Genomic DNA, 25,343 nt, shown 5'->3' with positions numbered 1-25,343 from the left:
TGTTCCCAACAATCCCATCAATTTATAATTGAAAGTAGTGTAAATCTTATTCAAACTGCTATTAGGCCTTTTTCTTTCAGACTCTTATAGTTAACATAAAATCAAGAATTGAGGTTTGTAAAGAAAATTAAAGAGAAACTTAAACTGAAACGAGCAGAAATTAGCGTAAGTACGAGTTAAAACTTAAAACGAACAGAAATTACTCCACATATGAAAGGGGCTTTTCCTCCTTAACGCCCCGCTCTTTACGCTAAAGTTTGACTCTTTCTCTTAACTCTATTTTTAAAACAGTAAGAAACTTTAGCGTAAAGAGTGGGGTGTTGAGGTGGAAAAGCCCCTTTCATATACGAAGTAATTTCTGTTCGTTTTAAGTTTTAATGTTGCTCCTTACTTTCATTTAAAAAAACTTGTTTTTGTATTTAATTTCTGGACGTTTTTGAATTAATGCATGTTTTGATCTTGGCTCTCAGCACAAAAATAATTAAAACGAAATTTGCATATTAATTAATTGCAATTAATCGGAAGATTTTGAGAAAAAAGGAGCCTGGGAGGAGGCCTAGTTGCCCTCCGATTTTTTTATTACTTAAAAAAGCAACTAGAACTTAATTTTTTACAAACATTTTCATTGGTAAAAAATATGCATAACTTACGATTTAATTTACGTGACGAACTTCTATATTCGTATGTTTTTATTGCGTGTATGAGGGGGTTCAAACCTCGTCGATACCTCGCTCTTTATCCTAAAGCTTAAATTTTGTCCCAATTCCTTAAGAATGAGCTCTGAATCACAAAGGTCGTAGAATAAATAGTTGAAATTACTAAAAATACTTTAGCGTAAAGAGTGAGGAATAACGAGGAGGTAAGCCCCTCATATGGGTAATAATTTTTGTTCGTTTTAAGTTTTAATGCTGCTCCTTACTTTCAGTATAAAATTTTTTTCATATTTATTTTTCTTGTTTTTTCAAATAATGCTAGAAAATCCTGCGCCCCCTTCATTGAAATTATCTCCCCCCATGACACGTTTCTCCATAGAAATATCCTCCCACGTAACACCCCCTCAAATCTCCCCCCTAAACAAAAAAATCCCCCTGAAAACGTCTGTACACTTCCCAGTAACCATCACTATATGTAAACATAGGTCAAAGTTTGTAACTTGCAGCCCCTCCCACAGGGACTGCGGGGGAGTAAGTCGTCCCTAAAGACATAGTTATTAGGTTTTTCGACTATGGTGAACAAAATGGCTATCTCAAAATTTTGATCCGGTGACTTTTGGGAAAAATGAGCGTAGGAGGGGGCCTAGGTGCCCTCCAATTTTTTGGTGAATTAAAAAGTGCACTAGAAACTCTAATTTCCGTTAAAATGAGCCCTCTCACGACATTCTAGGACCACTCAGAGGATACGACCACCCCTGGGGAAAAAACAAATAAACACGCATCCGTGATCTGTCTTCTGGCAAAAAATGCGAAATTACACATTTTTGTAGAAAGGAGCTTGAAACTTCTACAATAAGGTTCTCTGATACGCTGAATCTGATGGTGTGATTTTCGTTAAAATTATATGACTTTTAGGGGGGTTTCCCCCTATTTTCTGAAATGAGGTACATTTTCTCAGATTCGTAACTTTTGATGGGTATAACTGATCTTGATGAAACTTATATATTTAAAATCAGCATTAAAATGCGATTCTTTTGATGTAACTATTGGTATCGAAATTCCATTTTTAGAGTTTCGGTTACTATTGAGCCGGGTCGCTCATTACTACAAGTTTGTTACCACGAACTGTTTGATATATTTTTTTATTATAATCTTTTAAAAATATACTACGACAACTACTGCTACTATTTCTACTGCAACTGCTACTACTTTTTCTACCACTACAACTAAAGCTGTAAAGGTGAAACTTTCTAGGAATATTGAACTAAATCAAAACACACTATATGCATACAAGCTGACAGAAGGGCGTATCAGCAAAACCTCAGAAACGGCTTAGAGCATGAAGCTGGAACTTTTAGAAATGCGAGGGGGATGTTCAGTCAACCAAAGGCAATATATGCGCGCTGCTGCTAGTACTACTACTATTACTTCTTCTACTGCAACTACTACTAAGCCTAAGGGTATTAAAGTGAAAATTTCAGGGAATATTCAGGAAAACCTTGAACTAATTCAAAACAGACTACGTGAATGCAGGTTGTCGAAAGGGCGTATTAGCAATATCTTAGGAACGGCTTAGAACATTAAGCTGAAACTTGCAGAGTGCGTTATGGGGATATTGAACTAACCAAAAGGCACTGTGTGCATAGTACAGCTTCTATAACTGCTACTACTAGCAGCACTACTGAGGGTACTGAGGTGAACATTTTAGGAGTTATTGAGCTGAAAGTTGAACTGAATCAAAAACCACTACGCGTATGCATGTCGTCAAAAGGCCATATTAGCAATATCTTGGGAACGGCCTTCTGGGCATGTTGAAATAACCAAAGGACACTATGTGCATGCTACTACTGCTAAAGCTAGGGGTATTAAGGTGAGAGTTTTAGTGAATGTTGAAGTAAGTCAAAACACACTACGTGTCTACAGGTTGTCCAAAGAACATATCAGCTCTGTCCTAGGAACTGCTTTGGGTATTAAGTTGAAACTTTTAGGGCATGTTGAAAGGGGCGATAAACTAACCATGTGCATACAGCTACTACTTCTACTGCGACTACTACTAAGGCTAAAGGTATTAAAGTGAAACTTCCAGGGAATGTTGAACTACTCAAAAGGCGCTCTGGTTTTTAAAAGGCGTAAGAAGTATTAACCCTACTTTCGTTTACAGTATTTTCTGTTCATTCTAAGTTTACCTTAATATTTATTGCGATTTCTGTTCGTTTCGGGTTTGATTTATCTACTTATAGTGGTTGATATACGATTTACGTTGAGGGTACTATTTTATTTTATTTTCACTCGTATTAGGTTTAATGTAGCTCTTTATTTTTCTTTGAAAACTTAGTTTGTGGAATTTTTTTTAATTAATGACAAGAAAGTGCTTCGTAGAGCCTTTTTTCCATTTAACGTGATAATCTCCTAGAAGGAAACCAGAGATAATAGATGAGAAGTTACAATAGCATTGTAAAGCCGGGCAAGCAAAGAACGGTTAAAATTATTCTTGTTTGCAAGAAGCAATCCGTATGATAACCGTAAACAGAAAGAGAAGCTGTCAGTCAGAGATGACTAAGCGTTCTTCAATGTCGAGGATGAAATTGAGATGCTTAGGTAATTGGGTGACTCGCAGGGATAAATTATGGTATCGTGAATACTGATGGTGAGGTTGTGTGGTAGCTTATTCTCGGGCTGTTGTCAAGGAGTTCGAGTCTTTGATTTGTTAAATGAGAGTCCAGTCGCACTGAGGCCTCTACAAGTCATTCATAGATATTTTGAAATATTTATATTGAGCAAGACACACATAGAATACTGTCAGCGAAGTTTAGCAGTGAAAGGTTTTGATCCCACGAAAAAAGCACGAGGGCCTTATTCCTTATGGAAGTGTTTGTAAATTCTCGACTGGAATACTTACGAAAAAAAAAATCAAAACATTCAAAGTTTTTGGCTTAAAATTAAAGCGTTTAACATTTTAATTAGGTTGCTATTTTATATTTAGGGGCTATCCTCACCAGCCTTCTAAGTAGGTGCCAGAGGAGCTTCTTGATTTTTTTTTGGGGGGGGGATCGTCCTTAGGGCCCGAGAAAATCAACTGAAAAGGAAAAGAAGAAAGGCCGCATAAAATGTTGTATATTAAGACACCCTAGAAATTATAATCATCACAATTCTTGAATCACATTTATCATAGTAGATAAGCAACTATATACATGAGTTTCAGATGGCAGCAAAGTTTTTTTTTTTTTTTTGATCAGTTAATAGTCTTTTTAGTCTGAATAATTTCTGTACAGGACCGTCAAAATCCCTATGGCTCAAATTCTACAGCTGTGGGTGATATATGACGGTATTTAAATGTAAGGTTGGCATTCAATACATTTCTCCGACACCTCTTTACCTATTATAGTGAATGAAAATAATCTATTCTTCGTGCAGTATATATAGGATAATACATTTTACTTGAAAATATATTGTACCACAACCTTTCAAGGGGGACTAGGAAGCAACAAAATTTTCTAAATGCACCCTTCTCACTCCCTCACAAGAATCCAACATGTTGAAAAATCATAGGGTAAAAATACAAAAATTTAAGCGGCATAAAAACACTCCCACAATTTAAAGTTTCTAAGAGAAGAAGAAAGGCAGTCTCGTAAAGTCATGAAAAAGTCAAATCAAGCCTTAAAAGTCATGCTAATGTATTCCCCCCCCCCCCTAAGGCTTGCAACTATTAGTCTGAACAAAATCTTGACAAAATTCTTAATTTATAGATGTTTTAGTAAATAAAATTAATCAAAATTATGTCGATTATCTAGATTCTTCTAGACTGTGCATTCTATGACAATTGCAGGCAAGTGTTAATCAGTGGGCGATTAACCCCTCCTCCCCTGACACAAAAGTAAAAAACTAAAAGAAAATCGCCCGTCAGTAATTTTATTGAAAAACCTTAGGTTTCAATGGGCTCTCCTGAAGATTTTTCAACATATTCTACTGCTTTTCGACGGACATAGTCTACTTTTTCTGGATCTCCATACGTTTGTTCAAACTCGACATACTTATGGAAAAAGATTTTCATCTTCTTCGGTGGTAGCTGCAAAGCAACAGCACGCTCTAGCACGTTCCTAAAAAAAGAAACTATATTTAAAAAGAAAAGATCATAGAAACTTTAGATCAAGAAAGTGTATTCTGGGAAGTCTAACTTTTTTTTTGTTTAGCCATTGTACATTTTATAGTCATCTGCTCAAGAAAAGCAAAAGATATATCAAAGGAATTTGACCAAATTTTATACTGTATACCATTGACCGAATTGTTGCTTATAATTTGAAAATGGATAAACTAAGTGACGTATAGCAGAGCAGTGCAGCTTGACACGACATAAAGTGGTATGGCAGAACATGATACAGGGTGGTGGAAGAATATGGCACAATTTAGTGGAAGGTCGCAAAGGGAAGCGAAGTGGAAAGTGGGATGGGGTGGCGGAATACGGCTCTATCACTAAGGAAGACTTGATCTCTGGCGACACAAACTCAAACAAAGTTTTCAAAGCAATTTTTATTAAAACTTACTGTTATTCGTGAAAATATGACGCTATATCGTCAGACCGGAGCATACAGACATACTACTTAGAACGCACGGAAGTTTTTATTTGACCATGTGAATTAATACGTCTAGATATGCTAACATATAGTACCAACATAGCCATGTTTCACCTCATTCAACTCACAACTCAGAAACAATTAATTGGGGAATTGTCCAATGAAGAAATACTAATAACTCAAAACCATTAAGATTCCAGTGCCAGTTTCCTAATTCAAAACAAACTAAGTACATATCTATCACACTGTTTTGATTTTTGCTGCTGTTTTATACTAAGTAATTTTAAACATGTTGATTATAAAGGTGAAAGAAATATTGCAAGTATAGAAGTAAAAAAAAGGCCTAAGTATTAAAAAGTTAGCGTCTGATCCACACCAAAGTTGATATTTCATGATTTATGATATCGTTGATTAACAATGCGAAGATTGCTATTATCAATATTGAAGTTCAATATTGAAATAATACTCATAACATACTCGAAAATTAGTCCTTGTTTTTCACCAAAGTTTGTGCTTAAGGATTTTTGGGGTTATTGATTTCAAATAATATCTTCGACCCCCCCCCCCAATTCCAACTTTAAAATTAATAATGTGATAAGTATATAGCAACGCTTCGAGAATAAGGGCTTATGTCCTATTTACTACTGGAAAAAAGGTATGATTTTAATGAATACGAGGGAGCCTATCACCCTCATCAGAAACCGGCTCTCTGGGCTAGAAATTCTACTTTTTAACACAATGCTTTGGTACTTAATTACAAACGATTCCCGTTAGAACTACCGTTTCTGCAATAAGAGAGGAGTTCCCCCTTCCTCCCTAACTCTGCACCCATTTTACAGACTTAATTCAAATTTACTCCTCCGAATGAAAAAAGAAGAGGATGGCAATTCCCTTCTATCTGTCGTTATCTATTTGAAGGAAGTCTTCTGCAAAGTTTAAAATTAGGCCCTAAAAACCCCTTTTTGAGGCTTAAGATGTATGTTTAAACATAATCAACAATTATACTCGCTATGTTAACAGTGATTCATCTATCTCAAATCCCTCGGTTATTAGTTTATATGTTTCAGATTTAAAGGAAATTGCCAAACGAGACGAATGTTTTTGGTGCTTCAGCTCAAAATTCAGGGCATTTGTCTGACTATTTCATCTAAGGCAAATTGCTTGTGATGGCCTACTATTCTATTGGTCATTTTAACAGTGATTCGTCAAATTCCCCGGTTATTAGTCAATATATTAAAAATTAGGGGAGGTTCTAAACAGGATGTATGTTTTTCGGTGCTTCAGCTCAATATTAAGGGCCTTTGTTCATGTACTGATAATCTAAGATAAATTGCTTGCGATGGGCTACCTTATGTTATGGGCATGTGCAAGACATTTAAAAGGCCAATACTAAAATGCCGCTGGATGTCCCCGGTGACAATATGGACACTGAATAGTCTTGGCTCATAGTTATTAAATAATTTGTCTTATTCTGTCAAAGCTGATTCATCTAAAAATAATTAAGGTATTTTTGAGTCGTTGTTTATTGATTTACTGCTGTCAGGTTATTATAATGGGTAATTTTAGCATAAATCGGATGGATATAATGTCTTCAACTGGTACATATTTTTTCTCATCTATACTTGGCACAGGCACTTCCTTCTGTACCAGCAACAAGATGTATAACAGAGAATACAGCATCTCTAATTGATAGTACTTCCTGTGAGCTCAGTCTGGTCAGAAGTCCCTTTTATTGAGTTACATTCTTGATAATTTTACTGTTTACTTTAGTTTTAGATTCGGCGAGGCTGAGCTAACCCCTTTTGAAGGTTGGCAGAGGAATCATAAGACATTTTTAAGAATGATTCTGATCTTTTTTTTATATTTGGCTCTTTTTACGTCATTACACACAAAGCTTTATTGACATATGTACAGCAGTGCATCCTGTTGTAGGTCGGAAAGGACTGTTATTTCCAGCCCACGAAAACCCCTCCGCCTCATCAGAAGTTTTATTTACCTTGAGAGTTTTCGAGAGGCTGACAACATTCGAAAAATTTGGCAAGTAACAGGTTCAGTCCTTTGACCTTCCTTCCAGTCTGCCCTCCTCCCTTCCAGTTTGGTCGTAACGTTATCAATGGCGAGGAAAATGTCCAGAAGGCCTACCCCTTTTTACCTCTTATACACCGTTAATGTTGGGAAAAAAACTGTTTCTTCAGTAAGCTGCTTTCCCTCTAAACCCGATTCTAAATCGTATCTCATCAACTCGTTTGAAGTTGACGGGCCTTGAACCAGACTCTGAGGGCGAAGTCTCTTGGTTCTGATTCTGCACCCATTAAGGTAAAAAAAATTCATTATTTTTTGAATTATTTATGCTTCAAGAACGTTTGTGAATCTTCTTTTCAAAACTGGAATTTTTCCCAGTTCATTCAAATGGGACTAGAGCAGTTTTTTTTTTTTATATAAAGGTGGGTTTCGAAGTGACCCAGCTTCCTAAACTCTTTTAAATTTTCATAAAATGGCTCCTAATTCCGGTTTTATACCCTTCGCTATATTTTTGGGTGTACGACAAGATTTCGATTCGTTGACCCGTCAAATTCTGCGTCTACAGTATCCGAATCAGCATCCTCGAAAAGCAGACCATCATCAATAGATGAGGACATGCTAGTTTCTTTCACTTTGCTCGGTACTGCTGTCAGAGCAAAGCCTGAGCATTCGTTTAATGTTTAAGCATCTTAGATGAAAGTGTTGGCAAAATGACTGAACTTTTGGAGGTTTTGCCATGTCCCGGGTACAAGAGTAGGTTTGAAATTAAAGTCAAGAAAACTTAGTCACTATGATATGGAATAAGCGAAGGCAAAGAGGTAATGATGGGCAATGAGAAGATCGATCAAGTGGATAGCTTCACTTAGCTAGGAAGTATCATTAGTGAAGACAGTGGGTGCAGTGAAAATATTAAAAGTAGAATAGCCAAGGCCAGGGTGTTTTTTCACAGTTGAGAAAAGTATGGATAAATAGGAAGATAAGTCAGCAAACCAAGATTTGAATGTTGGAAGTAGTGTTGAGTGTTTGGAATGTCCAAGAGTAGAATGCTGTGATGACAGTGGTCAGTTATGGTCCTAAGGCGTGGGCATCCCGAGAAACGAAGGAAGATTTGCTAGATTTTTTCCAGAGGAATTGCCTGCAGATTGCTTTGGGTACCAGACTGACTGATTGTGTCTCAAACAATAAGCTGTACAAAAAAACTGGTTCAATTCTGCTTTCTAGAGCTATAATGTAAGGAATGAAAAGATAGCTAGTACACGTTCTACGGATGAAGGATGACAGATTTCCAAAGATTGTCCTTGTCGGCAAACCCTCTAGGACCAAACGAAAAACAGGTCGTCCCCAGATGGAGTGAGGATGTCATAAAGAAAGAATTTAGGGAAATGGAAACTTTTTGGGATGGTTTAAAGAGGGAGGCTTCGAATAGACTGGGATGGAGGAGGAGCGTGCTCAGCTATGTTTTCCTTAGGCGATGTGATGCTGCAGTGAGTTAATAGTAGTATTAGTAGTTTTACTACTGCATCGACTAGGATATGTCTACGTAGTCTTGTTTTTAGATGGGTTGGATGCTTTCTGCAAAGTAAAATATCTTCACGCGGTAACTTGGTCGAAGGGGTCCACTTTTAGAAATCACGTACACCAGGCGCCGTGCACCCAGCGTTGCGGAACTGTACAGCACATGTGGCGTTCCTAGAGGTACACAAGATGGTGGAAAGTGGGAACCCTCAAACTTAATACGCCAACTGTAGACTTATAAAAATTCGGTCAGAAACATTTTATGGCATATTTAAGCATTTTATGTATTTTATTGCGAGGTCCCAGACATTGCTTTGAATGGCATTTGCTCCTTATCTCTTCACCCCTGTACGGGCATCTTTCCTAATTTTATTATTTTCTCGAATCTCATTTATAACTTGAGCAAAAAATTACAATAAAAGCATAATTAATTCACTCGTAGCAATTGCAATATTTCTATGTATCTGATATAGTTAGCCGACGAAAAAAAAAAAAAATGAAAAAAAGAATAAAACTGAAGATTGATCCCCTCCCAGGGTTTAAGAAAATTAATCTCCAGAAATATTTTTAATGACCGCCCTTTCATTATGACAAAATAAACAGGTTGGTCATATCTGGTTTTCAACAGCAGTAATAGCAAGACATAAAATATTCATCTTTCGATGGCATTTTTGAAGCTGTGAGATTTCTCTTCTGAAAACTGGTTTTTACTTATTCATACCTCAATTAACATTTTTTCTACACTAGAGAAAATCGCTGACTTTCTTAAAAATACATTAATCATTAGACGAAAGGAAAAAGTAAATACAATTATATAGCTTTGCAACCATTACTTCGGAATAATTGCGAGTTAGTCTAAAATATTAAATATCTATGTGAAAAGTAGTCCTACATAAAACAATACCACATCATAGAAGATTTACCCCGCCCCACCACCACACATACACACACAAAGTGCGAAGAAAATGTGAAGATGGGGGCCTAACAATTGACATCTTTTTTACTTCATTAATTTCTTCATTAACTCTTGTAAAAATTAATGTGTTCATGCCCCATCCAGCACAAAATTCAAGATTTTAGAAAAAAAAAAACAATTATGATTAATATAAAATATGTTTATCTGATATTCGTTTTTCTAGAACATTTCAATTTTCAACCATAAACCCCGAGTTTATTTTTCTGATCTACACAAAGATTGCTTGCGCACTTGTCATGGCAAATGATAAACTTAACATTTTAGCTTTTTACAATCAAAGCTTTAGATTCCAACCTCTCAAATCAAAATTCAAACTTTGATAAACATTCACATACAAAAAAGTAAGCTTTTTTCCCGCATACTTTTTCAAATCAGCCACTGCGCCACGAAAGCAATCTCAAACATCGGTTTGAATCTTGGCTAAAACTACATTATAAAAACGAATAGCCTCTATAAAAGTTATTTTCAATGTATAGAAAGTATTTATAGCTTTTCTTCCGTTTGGTATTATCCACAAGTGCAAACAGTATTCCATTCAAATTTTTATGAGGGGGGAAGGGCCGGCACATACACAAGAATTTCAGGAGGGCAATAAAAAAATTCGACAATTTGAAAAAAAAAGTGCCAAAAAATAACGGGTTATCCATGGTTTCAGGGGCGGGGCTCTCACCAGATTTATTATTTTTTTGTACAAGCTAACCAATGCCAAAAACTGGTTTCATAAGCTTTAAAAAATCTGAAGGGTATGATAAAATCAATAATATTAAATCGACTACTGAACTGAAAATAGGTGACAAAGACAACTTGTAATTCTGGAGGTCTTTAAGTTTGCAACTCAACCAGTCATGAATCTGAACATATTATCGAAAATGAGCTGTAGTATAAATCAAATACCTTTCTGGTTTATAATCCAATAGGTGTATTTTCATTGGAGGCGTGAAAATAAAGTCATAAAAAGCCAAAGAAACCGACACAATTGAGAAAAAATCAAACAAAAACATTTCGGTTCATATAGGCAAAATACCATCAGATGCTGTTTAATGCATTACATGAAGCCAAGCCACATTATTCAGCTACGAAAAATCAAACCTTGGAGACAAAGTGCTCCTTCAAAACGCTTAAAAAGTTTATTTTCGCTCTTAAATATTCGCCTTTAATTTTGTATGCGACGATTTTAAAGTTTATCTTTAACATTCAACTAATGTTCTTTGTACTCAACAAGCATTTCTTTGTTAATACAAAACTGAACTTTTATGTATCGGTTCTTCACAGATTCGATTTCTTCATACCAAACAAGGAATTGGCTTTAGATTCAAATCCTTTCAAGGTTGATTTTGCGCCTCTCTGATGTAAATCTTTGTTACCTGCGAAATATTCAAAAAACTCAGGCATCAGTTATTTAACTCCCACTTCTCATAACTGTCGCGCTTAGAGCCTACCAAGCGAGAATAAGATTAATCGCAGGAAGATTCTTCCTGAATAATGCCCCCCTGACATTAAGTCTTTATTAAGTGAAGGTATATATTTCAGGGAAAAAATGACAAACACTACCTCTGTAACGGGAAGACATTACGAGATTTTGGCAAGTGTAAGGGATTCCTGAAGGAAGAAAATGTCGCAAATAATAGGTCCCAAATGTACCATAATCTCGCCACAAACTCTTTTCACTTACATTTAACAAGAGTCGCACAAATATTTTCCATATGTTAATATCAATTTGCATCCATTATCAAAGCTTAAATACTTCGCTATTTAATACCTTTTATACCTCACAGAATAATCTTCGTTTCGGTTGCAAATTAGTAAACAAAACAAATGAAGTGCAAGTTTCACGAATTTACCAAATTCAACGAAATTACCAATAAAATCTAAATCAAACAATTTAGGTAGTATTTCAAGTTATGCTGATCTCCTAATAGGTGACAGAGGTTCATCTAGAATAATGCTTCATACATCTAACCCACAAACATTACTTAGAAGGACTCTTGATTCAGTTTTTGTCTCCTATGTCGAGATCCCTTGGTATCATCGTAACTCAAATTGTAAAATTCAGACAAATGACTTAGTAGACCGTCCATCAGCCCCCCTCTTCCCAGTGAAATGGGAAAAGACGGAATCCATATATTCAGTAATAAAAACATGGATTTTTTCAACGATTTAAGGACCTGTACCCGACGATCCTTTCCAATTGGATCAGCTGGACTATTCAATGGATCCAGTCTTTGTGCATTCTTAAGAGCATTATTAAGCAACTTTTTTTTCACAAACATGCCCGGTTAGCTCGGTCCATTCCGTTTGCAAAGAGTAGCGTAAGGCAACATTTCACTAGCCCTTGTTCCTAAGATTAAACAATTACTTTAGAAACAATTTCTAATGTCCATTTGAGAAAAGATAAGTTTTCTTCGGAGAAAACAATATCAATGCTTCGGTCAGACTCAGGTCAGAAATTGAAACCAGCCCAAGAGATTTTCACACACAATCACCATATAAGGCATAGCACTAATGTAGTGTAATATAGTATAATTAAAGTTATTTATACAAAGAAACATATTATCAACTTACTGGACACTAATGATTAAGTGAATTTAGCGACCATTAAAAGTATGGCTTGAACATAGATTTTCATTTCTTTTAATAAGGCCATGAGAAAATAGTTCCCGCAGTTAGACAAGGACAAAAAATCTTCCGAAATAAGGTGAATAGGAAACAAATTATAGTATTACCTTCATAATTTCACAACATTAGGGCTTTCTCTATTGTTCAGATTCATCAATTTCGGTATACCACCAAAATACTTGGTTTAAGCTTTTAAAATTCTTTTTTAAAAAACTTAAAAAACTGTAGTAAGGAGCGACCCGGCCTAAAAAATGGAATTTTGATACCAACAGTTACATAAAAAAAATCGCATTTTGATGCTGATTTTAAATATATAACTTTCATCGAGATTAGTCTTACCCATCAAAAGTTACGAGCCTGAGAAAATTTGCCTCGTTTTAGAAAATAGGGGAAAACGCCCCATAAAAGTCATACAATCTTAACGAAAATCACACCATCAGATTCAGCGCATCAGAGAACCTTAATTTAGAAGTTTCAAGCTCCTATCTACAGAAATGTGGAATTTCGCATTTTTTGCCAGAAGACAAATCATGGATGCGTGTTTATTTGTTTTTTTTTCAGGGGTGATCGTATCGACCCAGTGGTCCTAGAATGTCACTAGAGGGCTCATTCTAACGGAAATTAAAAGTTCTAGTTGCCTTTTTAAATGACCACAAAAATTGGAGGGCACCTAGGCCCCCTCCGACGCTCATTTTTTCCCCAAAATCACTGGATCGAAATTCTGAGATAGCCATTTTATTCACCATAGTCGAAAAACTTAATAACGATGTCTTTGGGGACGACTTATTCCCTCGCAGTCCCCATGGGAGGGGCTGCAAGTTACAAACTTTGACCTGTGTTATTATATAGTAATGGTTACTGGGAGGTGTACAGACGTTTTCAGGGGGATTTTTTTGGTTTGGGAGGGAGAGTTGAGAGGGGGTCACGTGGGAGGATCTTTCCATGGAAAAACTTCTCATGGGGGAAGAGACTTTCAATGAAGGGGGTGCAGGATTTTCTAGCATTATTAAAAAAAACAATGAAAAAATAAATATGAAAGGTTTTTTTCTACTAAAAGTGAGGAGCAGCATTAAAAATAACAGTTCAAAATAGGGATGATACTTTTTTATTGACAGTGAATATATATAAAATTATTTAACTGGATATTTCGAACACATATACAGTGTTCATCATCAGCAGTAAAACTAAAAGACATGAATAAAAATAAACAAAATTTATACCTAATAAACTAATTACCTATAGTTTATTGCTCTTATTTTTTTCAATGCAACAGCCGAGGCAAATCTCTTTGACCTTTTTGGTTACGGTTCATTTAAATTATCTGACATATTACGTGGACAGAGGTCATAGCTCTTAGGTGAGGTGATATTTACTTTATTTGACCTCAGTAAAGTATCATAAATTGAGTTCAATCCAAATTCGTCTGTATCTCTGTTTATGGAATTATTCTCGAATAGAATTTTTTTTAATTTCGATTGTTTCCATGAAAGTTTGCTTTAAACCTTGGTCCCTAAAAATCAAAGAAATATTTTCAAACAAAATAAAATGATTTGGAAAATTAAAGATATGATCCGAGAGGGCTGACGTGAAATCTTCAGGTTTGGTATTTTGCTTTAAAGACGATGAAATAGAATTATGATGTTGTAGCAATCTCGTTTTTAAATTCTGGTTAGTACGTCCCACATAAGAGCTTCCACAAGTACATGGGATTTTATAAACCCCACTTTGTTGCTCTATGGAAGTCCGTTCCTTTCCAGAATTTAAAAAAACTAGCCAAAGTATTACTACCTCTTAAAGCTACCTTTAAACCATTATTTTGTAAAATTATTTTAAGTTTTTCACTCAAACCTGGAACATATGGTAGAGAACAAAAATATTTTTCTTTTCTGTTGTTTCCAGAATATCGTCAGAACATTCTAGAAATTTTTTCCTTCTTTTCGAAAAAGTCTGGTAAATTAACCAACCCGGATAATGGTTACTTATTAAAATCTCTTTTAACAACGATAATTCCTCCTCAATGAATTTTGGAGAACAAATTCTAAAAATGCGGTCAGTTAAAGATATGATTAAACCAATTTTTACTTGGCGAGCATGACCGGAGTAAAACGACAAAAGGTTTTCTGTAAATCTTAAAATCCAGACTATTTTCATTTTTTAAAAGAAGGACATCCAGAAAAGGAAGTTTATTATCCTCTTCTAATTCTATTGTAAATTTTAAATCCCCTCCCCAAAAATTAAGATGTTCTAAAAAACTTTTTAATTCCTCCACCCCATAATTCCATACTGAAATTATGTCATCCATATATCTCCCCCAAAATTTGTGTTTTAAAAAATATGAATCTAACGCTATTGTTTCAACTAACTAAATTCATAATTACACCGACTTCCAAAACTGTTTCACCACCAATTAAGTCCTAATTTCTTAGTATCTTTCTCTTAAGAAGAATTTCTGCGGCTTTTACATCAATACTCGTATACATTGACACTATGTCGAAACTTGAAATTATAGAATTTGTCTTTGAAAATCTTCATGTCTTTGAAAGAATTGTTAGGGATATCTGGTTTTAAAGCAGAAATCCCTAACAATTCTTTCAAAGACATGAAGATTCTTAATAATTTAAGAAGAGATGAATCTATTGTTATTACAAAAGCAGACAAGGGTAACACTTTAGTGGTAATGGACACCAAGGACTACGATTCAAAATTAAACGCTTTACTGAAAGATGAAAAAACGTACAAACAACTTTCTTTTGACCCGACGGACTCATACACAAAGAAGTTTAAGAACGAGTATAAAAAGTTTGAAGGAAGAAGGGAAGATTACACCTCAACTTTTCTACAAATTCTTACCAAGAGGTTCTTTGTGCCCTAAATTATATGGACTTCCAAAGATACATAAGCCAAATCTGCCATTACGACCAATTGTTGCGAGTAACAAGTCACCAACAAGTGCTCTGAGTAAGTGGCTAGTTTCATTATGTAAACCACTCATGTCTACACAAATTTCTTACATTAAGAATTCGTCAGAACTTGTAAAAAAAACTAAAAGAAGTTGAGATTTCTTCAAATTCTATAATTTCAAGTTTCGACATAGTGTCAATGTATACGAGTATTGATGTAAAAGCCGCAGAAATTCTTCTTGAGAGAAAGATACTAAGAAATTTGGACTTAATTGGTGGTGAAACAGTTTTGGAAGTCGGTGTAATTATGAATTTAGTTAGGTTGTGCAACATGTTCTCTTATTTTTTTCAATTCAGAGGGTTTCTTTTCGAACAAGTAAATGGTTTACCCATGGGGGCCCCTTTAAGTCCTTTATTAGCAAATTGTTTTGCAGAAAATATTGAAACAATAGCGTTAGATTCATATTTTTTAAAACACAAATTTTGGGGGAGATATATGGATGACATAATTTCAGTATGGAATTATGGGGTGGAGGAATTAAAAAGTTTTTTAGAACATCTTAATTTTTGGAGAGGGGATTTAAAATTTACAATAGAATTAGAAGAGGATAATAAACTTCCTTTTCTGGATGTCCTTCTTTTAAAAAATTAAAATAGTCTCGATTTTAAGATTTACAGAAAACCTACTAACAATAACAGATTTTTGTCGTTTTTCTCCGGTCATGCTCGCCAAGTAAAAATTGGTTTAATCATATCTTTAACTGATCGCATTTTTAGAATTTGTTCTCCAAAATTCATTGAGGAGGAATTATCGTTGTTAAAAGAGATTTTAATAAGTAACCATTATCCGGGTTGGTTAATTGACCAGACTTTTTCGAAAAGAAGGAAAAAATTTCTAGAATGTTCTGACGATATTCTGGAAACAACAGAAAAGAAAGATATTTTTTGTTCTCTACCATATGTTCCAGCTTTGAGTGAAAAACTTAAAAGAATTTCACAAAATAATGGTTTAAAGGTAGCTTTAAGAGGTAGTAATACTTTGGCTAGTTTTTTAAATTCTGGAAAGGATCAGACTTCCGTAGAGCAACAAAGTGGGGTTTATAAAATCCCATGTACTTGTGGAAGCTCTTATGTGGGACGTACTAACCAGAATTTAAAAACGAGATTGCTACAACATCATAATTCTATTTCATCGTCTTTAAAGCAAAATACCAAACCTGGAGATTTCACGTCAGCCCTCTCGGAGCATATCTTTAATTTTCCAAATCATTTTATTTTGTTTGAAAATGTTTCTTTGATTTCTAGGTACCAAAGTTTAAAGCCAACTTTCAGGGAAACAATCGAAATTTAAAAAATTCTATTCAAGAATAATTCCATAAACAGAGATACAGGCGAATTTGGATTGAACTCAATTTATGATAATTTACTGAGGTCAAATAAAGTAAATATCACCTCATCTAAGAGCTATGACCTCTGTCCACGTAATATGTCAGATAATTCTAATGAACCAGAACCAAAAAGGTCAAACAGATTTGCCTCGGCTGTTGCATTGAAAAAAATAAGAGCAATAAACTATATGTAATTAGTTTATTAGGTATAAATTTTGTTTATTTTTATTCATGTCTTTTAGTTTTACTGCTGATGATGAACACTGTATATGTGTTCGAAATATCCAGTTAAATAATTTTATATCAATTCACTGTCAATAAAAAGGTATCATCCCTATTTTGAACTGTTTTACTTTCGTCATGGAAAGGCAGTGTGGTCTTCGAAGTTATCTATATGAGGGGTTTACCTCCTCGTAATACCTCGCTCTTTACGCTAAAGTATTTTTAGTAATTTCAACTATTTATTCTACGGCCTTTGTGATTCAAGGGTCATTCTTATGGAATTGGGACAAAATTTAAGCTTTAATGTAAAGAGCGAGGTATCGACGAGGGGTGAGCCCCTTCATATACGCAATAAAAACATACGAATATAGAAGTTCGTTACGCAAGTTAATTCGGAAATTACGTATATTTTTTACTAATGAAAATATTCATAAAAAATTAAAAGTTCTAGTTGCCTTTTTAAGTAATAAAAAAAATTGGAGGGCAACTAGGCTTCCTCCCTCACTCTTTTTTTCTCAAAATCTTCCGATTAAAACTATGAGAAAGCCATTTAGCCAAAAAAAATTAATATGCAAAGTTTCTTTTAATTATTAATGTGCGGAGAGCCAAGATCAAAACATGCATTAATTTAAAAACGTCCAGAAATTAAATAAAAAAATAAGTTTTTTAAATGAAAGTAAAGTTTGACTCTTTCTCTTAACTCTACTTCTTAAAACAGTAAAAAAAAAACTTTAGCGTAAAGAGCGGGGCGTTGAAGAGAAAAAGGCCCTTTCATATACCGAGTAATTTCTGTTCGTTTTAAGTTTTAATGTCGCTCCTTACTTTCATTTGAAAAACTTGTTTTTTTTATTTAATTGTATTACCAAGTTCTGTGCCACTAAACTTGAATTATGAACTGATTTAAAACTTGAAATATGGAGAAAAATAATTCTAAGACTGGTACTGTAAAAAAAAAAAAAAATATTGAAGACTTATGTTCGAAATAGAAAATTAAAAATGTCCGAACAGAGAAAAATATGAGAGAGGGGAGAAATAGAGAGAGAGCGAGAGAGAGAGAGAGAGAGAGGAGAGAGAGAGAGAGAGAGAGAGAGAGAGAGAGAGAGAGAGAGAGAGAGAGAGAGAGAGAGAGAGAGAGAGAGAGAGAGAGAGAGAGAGAGAGAGAGAGAGAGAGAGAGAGAGAGAGAGAGAGAGAGAGAGAGAGAGAGAGAGAGAGAGAGAGAGAGAGAGAGAGAGAGAGAGAGAGAGAGAGAGTTGCGAAGTGTTAAATATCAAGTGTTTAATATCAATCGCTCGACAGCACCCGACTGTCACTTCTAGGTTGTTACCTTCTATTTTAATTTTGTTGATTGAAAAGGGGCTAAAGATGAACACAACTTATGACCGGACCCTAACTCTGGACCCGATAGTATTGAAAAATTAGAGACGTTTAAAAGGACCCGAATCAATACTAGCGCCTACAACAATAGGAAATGTACATAGTGCATTATTGCCTAGAAAAATAAAAAAGTCTTCTACATCAAGCTAACAATCCAAGCGATCTAGCCTACCTGTTTAAAAAAAAAGCCTCAATCAGGATAAAAAATGACCTAGCTTTAAAAGCTTCATATTTTGGAAGAAATAGTGGAATGAATAGGCAAGGAATGTATTTGTAGAGTATCAACAAGGTGCAAAAGTGATTAAAACTTAGATATGTAGTACCTTACTTTTTGTCAACTGAAATGACACAATAAATGGAAAAAACAAACGTCCAGAAAATTATTCCTTAGAGCTAAAGAATAAATTTCATAGTTTGAAAATTTTATGTTTGGAGCTATGTATCATTACCAACAATTTTGATTACGAGGATTCAATAAGCGATTTCAAAACGTTAAAAGAGTGGTCAAGGTAATAGAAGTCCCTAACATAGCAAAATTCCCACTGGCATATCACTTTTTTTTAAAGAAGCGTCGATTTTAGTAACAAACAATTCTTGTTATTGTCCTTGATAGCCAATTTTTATTTTGCTACTATTGCTAGTTTGTTCACATAGTTAGTTCGGCTTCCAGCTATATTTTTTTTTCTATTATGTTAAATTTGTTAAGCGTGTAATTGAATTTACTTCCACTGATCTTGCTCATCTAAAGTAAATTCAGCTGTTCAGGCAGGAATTTAGCAATTGCTGCAATGAGCCGAGTGGCAGGTTCTTTCCACTCGAAAAAATTCGCCAAGAACTTCAAAGAAAGAAGGGCAAGATTCACGGTTACGCAATCTGCTCCATTTAAACCATAGGAAGAATTGAACGGTCGAGTTCCCATGTCTTTATTTTTTTTATGATAGTCCTAATTTTGTTACTAATTAAAAAGATGTTTCAAACTTTGACTATGACCTAGGGTTATTTTCTATATTCTTCCCAGCCGTCTTTACTCACATATATTTGGCTCCATATCTCTTACTATTTACTTTCCGTTCTAGTTACAATGGCTAAGCACAACATGTCGCGGACATTGAATATCGTAAGGTACAGTAGCTTCTATCATTTTCTAATGAAACTGTGATAATAATAAATGAGCTTAAATGATTAGGTTGAAATTTACTTGAGAGGTGTGGTCATAGGCGGATGTGATAAAAATCGTTATAGGTGTTTATTTATAATTGTAAATTCCATCCACGCACAAACTTATGATGACTAGTGCCAGGAAGACGAAAACTAAAGACATAAGAGGTTGAAAGTATTCTCACGTGGAGGCATCAGCATAAAAACAAACCAAGTCCTTAAAAACAGCTTTTTAAATTTAGATTCTAAAAGTTAGCCAACTCAAATTGAAAACCTATTTTCAGCTATTATTTTACAAGATTGATGAATATTTTCCAAACTAATTTGTAATGCCAAGTTGTCAATTAATCTGTAAAAGTCAAAAACAATAAACCGAAACAAAGGCGAGGGAATTTGGTTCAGTATCAAATATTTATAAAGCACCCAATGAGTTTTTGTAGCAGCACACTAGAGATGAATACACTAAAAAACATGGCTCTAGCTAAATAGGGACATCAATAACTGCTAAATTTAAACGACTTGGCTAGACTGCCGTAGTATTAAACATTTCGAGTACTATATCGACTTCATCGTAGCTAAACGGTTGAAGTTAAAAAAGGACATTTACTGACTTATAGGGATCGAGTTACGAGACTGACCATTAACTGATAAATAAATACGGTGTTGCAGATTAATTGTGATATTCCGACATTTTGAGACATTTTGTGGCGTTGTGACGAGTTTTGACGTTGTGACAAGTTTGACGTTGTACTCTTACTTATTATCTGTCTCTTATTTTCAAATTCTTTATTAAGAATAGAGAACTTAACTAGACCACCTTAATATTATATATTCGTATTGGTATATCAACTGGATCATAACTAAAGGCCTGACATTAAAATTGAAATTGATAGTGTGCTCTTCATTATCCTAATTTATATAAGCAACGTGTTTATCAAATGTTCAAAGGGAAAGGAGAGAATAATTTAAAATATCACCAAAATATTATTTGAGCATAGAGTTTAACTCAACAGATCTGCGAATATTTTTTGACTAATTTTCAACTCGAGGTCTTCAAGTACAGCACTCTATAAATGTTTACAGTGAAGCATAACTCGTAATTAGAGCCATCAGCATATCGAGTAGGTTTAGAGAGGACACTTCTGGAATGGGAGATTGAATAAAGTAGATAACGGATACTTGTATAGAATTTAACCTTTTACGAGATTACACCCTTTAAGAAAAAATCACCAATCAGAGGTCAGTCTCATATGACTCAGCGGTTAAAATGTCAATTGGTTTTGCATCTAAAACTGAAATGGTATCTACTATTTCAGTTTGTATTACTTAGTCAGCCTTTTCAGAAACAATACTACTTCTGTGGCAACAGAAAAAGGTATGTATGCTACAGTTTCTTGAAGAACAGAATAACAATCATTTTCCATGATATTATTGCATTTTTTTTTTACTTTACAGAGTTCATTTATAATTCTTTTTGGTAGTCATACAGCTATATCTAGAAAGAATTTGTTGGTATCTAATTTTAGTGAGGTTATAGTGCACTTATTAATTCACAAAAGATAAGGCATCACAATAGAACCATTATATGTCGCTTGATAATGCTATAAAGTTAAGATAGTTTCATTTCATTGTATTGGCTTTTTGCATGACGGTTAGGTTTTTAACTTTAGTTTTAAAAGTGATTCTAGAACATTTCTATTCGAGAACTAAATTTTCTATAAGGGAACACAATTGAACGATTCTTCAACATTTATAACGTAAAAAAAAAAAAAACTAGAAATAGAGACTTCATAGAATAGAAGTGATCCAACAAAAAAAAAAGTATAAACAAGAAAAACACCGACTGCAGCGAAAAACAGTTCCAACTAGAATTCCTAAGAAAAAATGTGGTGTTTTATTCCCACAGAGAAACACAGTCAATAAAAGACCAAAAACCCCAGCTTGATTAAATAATATCAGAACAAGCATACAAAGCAAAACACCCCAGGCGACATTAGAAATAAAAAGAATGTTTTTAGATTCCATTTGGTTTCACCAGCCTATATATCAGGAATATTCAAATGAGAATAGTTGTCAGGAAGCCAGACTATGAACAGGAGGAAAGTGGACTTTGAGCTAGACCATCCTGAAACAACCATATTTTTACAATTCCTTTCCCTTGTATTTTTCGTATAGTTCGCTTGTTTTTTGGCCATTTTCGACGAAATCGAGCCCCAAACCAACTCAACTCTTTCTGTGCCAGTGTCTTTTGCTCCAATGAATTATTCGTTAGACTTTTTGTTTTGTTTTGACTGGGCTGAGCACAATTTATGGAACACTTACTTTTTCCTAGTACACATACAGACAAGCAAAATGTTTAATTTACTACATACCTAGCTTCGTCTATGTAGTTCACTTTTGCCAAAGCATCTATATAAACCAGCCAAATATCTGTTCGTTTGGGATATGTAGAAAGCAGAGTTTCATACATTGTTTTACCTCTTTCAAAGTCGCCATGTTTCATTTCCATTTGTGCATATCGAACAATTACTGACACATCTAAAATAAAAATAAATAAATAAACGTATTTTCATACAAGTTTGAAACTATAGAACCTTCAATCAGGTTAACATAGATAAATACAGAGCTTCGTTTGCTCCAACATCCCAGTAGGACATAGAAAAAAAGTAGAAAAACAAAAGGAAAATAAATTTGTAAAAATACATAAATACGCATGAACAACTAATTTGGTTTAAATTCCAAAAACCTGCTACATTTAGTCGTACGTTCACGGATAACCCCTCGAATCTTTTAGTCAATTCTAAAAATACTTCCAGAGGCGGATCTAGAGAGGGGTAAGGATCAAGGGCGGCCTTTCCCTGGCTGTCTTGGCACCGGTATGCAAGGGGCACTGGCTCGTAAGCCACTTCTTGATCTCATCAAATAAAATTTGAACTCTAACACGTGCCAACGTTTAGGAGTGGAGAGTAGGCGTGGATTCGTTCGGGGAGTCACGGGGACGGAAGAGAAGACGTGAAGTTAAGTTTTAGTGTAAAGGATAGGATTGAGTCTAAGTAATTTAAAATACATGTACATTGTCTTACAAATAAAATGTTGTTACGTGGAATCTCAAGAGTTGTAGTTCAAGCCTCAAGATTTGAACCTTGTTGTACATATTGAGATTTACATTTAAAAAACATATTAATAATAGTAAAATAATTGAATAAACATACAATAAATAAATAAATGTTATCTAGAGAAGCATAATTAACCATAAATTGAAATCTATAATGGGCTTGTCGACCGGGGGGCACTAAATGTCACTCTCACTCCGGATTCCGACAGTCTAGATCTGACCCTGCATACTTCACCATAAACAGATAATTATTGTGGAACGGGAAGAATATGGAAGAATACACTTTGACATCAGTCTGAGGGATCCAAACAAAGAGAAATTCACGGGAAACATGTTAAAATCCACAAAAATGTGAAGATTTGGGCCTAAAAAACGAACCAACTCTTCGCTCCAAGAACATTCTCCCAGCCAGCAGGGTTAGGTGGTTGTCATGATTCTAGAAGCCACAGACAAGATCAGTTACAGAGTTTACAACCTGCTTTATGCCTAGATTACCAAGTCTTTTTTAACATAACCCTAGAAGATCAAAAACAAAGGTTGTTTGGTAGGCTGTATCCACACCAAAACCAACTGCTCTCTTTAATGGTTGCCAGTGTTAGATACAACCTTGTAGAGAACGAGCTCTAGACCCAGTAACCGAAAATTTAAGAAATCGATTTGAACAATAAAAAAAAAAAAAAATCAGAGAGCAAGAATGGCCATTTGAAGTTGATTCAAGAATAGTAATTACTATTTCCATTAATCTTAATGGTAGAAGATTATTCCAAAACAAATTTATGGAAATTTCGAAAAATAGTCCGAACTATCAAAAGGAATGATCGTTCCAAACCAGTGGCCTTAGAATGTTAAGGGAGGGACCATTTGACAGGGAATCACCATATACAGTGCTTATTGTTATTAAAAATATGATATTAAAACAAAATACAATTTTTAGCTTCAAGTACGACTTGAAGCTTCAAACGACTCGTCTCTTTTTGAGGAGACAACTCTCCTTGGTCCACCATTTATCAAGGTAACAAAACAAATATGTAGGCACACATGTCACGCTGGTTACCTAAAGAAGAAAACACCCAAAAAGGGGTGCTAGAAAAAAGCGCTTTGATTCGTGCAATACACCTATCTGGAAACATCTCCCTGAGGGCACTCTCCCATCAAAACGACCCGTTAGTTCCTTCAAGCAAAGGTTTAGACTAACGGACACAAGATTCTAAGTCAAAAGAAGACTAAAACAAGCAAAGGAATAGAGGCATATTGGAAACGCGCTTAAAACAGCATAATACCATGTGAATTATTTTTAAGCATTCACTAACTTAAATAGGCGTTTTAAATCTTCTAACAGACATAACAGATTACTCAAGTTCTTAACATATCAGGATATACCCTATGACTTGTGTTTGTATAACAAACACAAGTTTAGTGCACCTAAAGTCCATGATATAACGTGATATATACAAAGACGGAAAAAATCCGTACTTAATCTTAAGTTAACAGTCATCAATTCAGTTGTAAAATAGAGGAAAAAAGGTATCAGCACCCACTTGTCTAGTTTGGACAGTAAAGAAATTTGAAAGTATTATCTAGAGTTCTTCCAAATGATTAAAAAAAACAAAAAAAAACAAAAACAACAAATGATTGAGGAGACGAATACGATATTCTTCATCCAATTCGTTACATATAAAACAATGTTTTAAGCAATATCATTAAATTTGGATTCAAAGAATGAAACACACTAAATCACATCCATGCCAAAAAATTCTACAAAAACCCGACTCAGGAGAGCTTGATTTCTTTTTCAGTGCAGCCCAAAATGAAAAACTTAACAACCAAATTGACAACCATGACGAACCCTAATGATCCAATCTTACGAAAAGCAAAATCTGGCGTCTATTAGCCAATGATTAATTGACTGACCATGAAGGATAGAGCAACTCACTGTGATTATAGAGAAAAAAAACAACTAGTCAGATATAGCCTAAAGTTAGGGCACAAATTACGCCTGGGCGTGGAGAGGAATAAAGGAGGGATACTCCGTCAAGAACGTGAAAAATAATACATCCTTGTGTCACAATGCTAGAGCGGCCATTTCTGCGTCGGATGAGCCTCAAAAGGTATACCACCCTCCTTATCCCTGAGTAGGTGTACTTTAAAAGGATTAGACATGCGTATATGCACTAAAAATGAAGTATTACGATTGAATTTTCTGTATTGAGAAGATAGTTGCAGAATTTCCACACAGACACTTCCTTTCAAAATAAAAATGAAGGAAGGGAGGAGGGTGATGATGTTGCCTAAAATAATCGCATTTCTTCATAAAACGATTTTATTTTATTTTTTAGGCAGGATTCTCTGGAATTCCTTAAAAATTAGTTTTTAAAAAGTTTCCGAAAACAAACTTTTTCAAAAAAGTAGAGCCATCTTAGAAGCTAAAACGAACGAAATTGAACTCGTAAAACCATTAAACTTAAAACGACCAAAAATTACTGTAAATGAACAAATGAAACCAAAAATAAACAGAAATTTAAATGGATGATCACATCAAACATTTAGACAACATATACTAATATGAATTAATTACTGAATCCTAAAATAAATAAAAAAATAAATAATAAGAAAAGTTGAGTTAAACGAAGCTGATAACAGCTTTGAACGTCTACCAATCATTCTTTAATTTATTATGTTTTTTTTTAGATTGAGCTAAAAGCTGATTTTTGTTTACCGTTGAAAAGAGAAAACTTTTTTATTTAAAGCAATTTAGGATCATCCGCTGAGCAAAAGTCTAAGTAGTATCATAATTCTGGTTCTGTGAATGATTAGACCTGAAACTAGGGAATC

General features: G+C 34.6%; 1 protein-coding gene across 1 annotated transcript in view; it reads right to left on the bottom strand.

Annotated features, from left to right (window-relative positions):
- Positions 1 to 4,546: 4,546 nt before the first annotated feature.
- LOC136027140 (protein RRP5 homolog) overlaps positions 4,547 to 25,343 on the bottom strand; it is a 124,676-nt gene continuing 103,879 nt past the window's right edge. Inside the window, exons 20-21 of the mRNA XM_065704107.1 lie at positions 21,769 to 21,934; positions 4,547 to 4,750 (exon numbers count right to left, since the gene is read on the bottom strand). Coding sequence (XP_065560179.1) covers positions 4,576 to 4,750; positions 21,769 to 21,934 — 341 coding nt within the window. The 3' untranslated portion in view covers positions 4,547 to 4,575. The remainder of the gene's footprint in view (positions 4,751 to 21,768; positions 21,935 to 25,343) is intronic.

This window comes from Artemia franciscana, chromosome 5, assembly GCF_032884065.1.
Source record: "Artemia franciscana chromosome 5, ASM3288406v1, whole genome shotgun sequence".
In the NCBI taxonomy this organism is placed as follows: Eukaryota; Metazoa; Arthropoda; class Branchiopoda; order Anostraca; family Artemiidae; genus Artemia; species Artemia franciscana.
The sequence above is the reverse complement of the archived record's forward strand: the minus strand, read 5'-3'. Positions and strand labels throughout refer to the sequence as shown.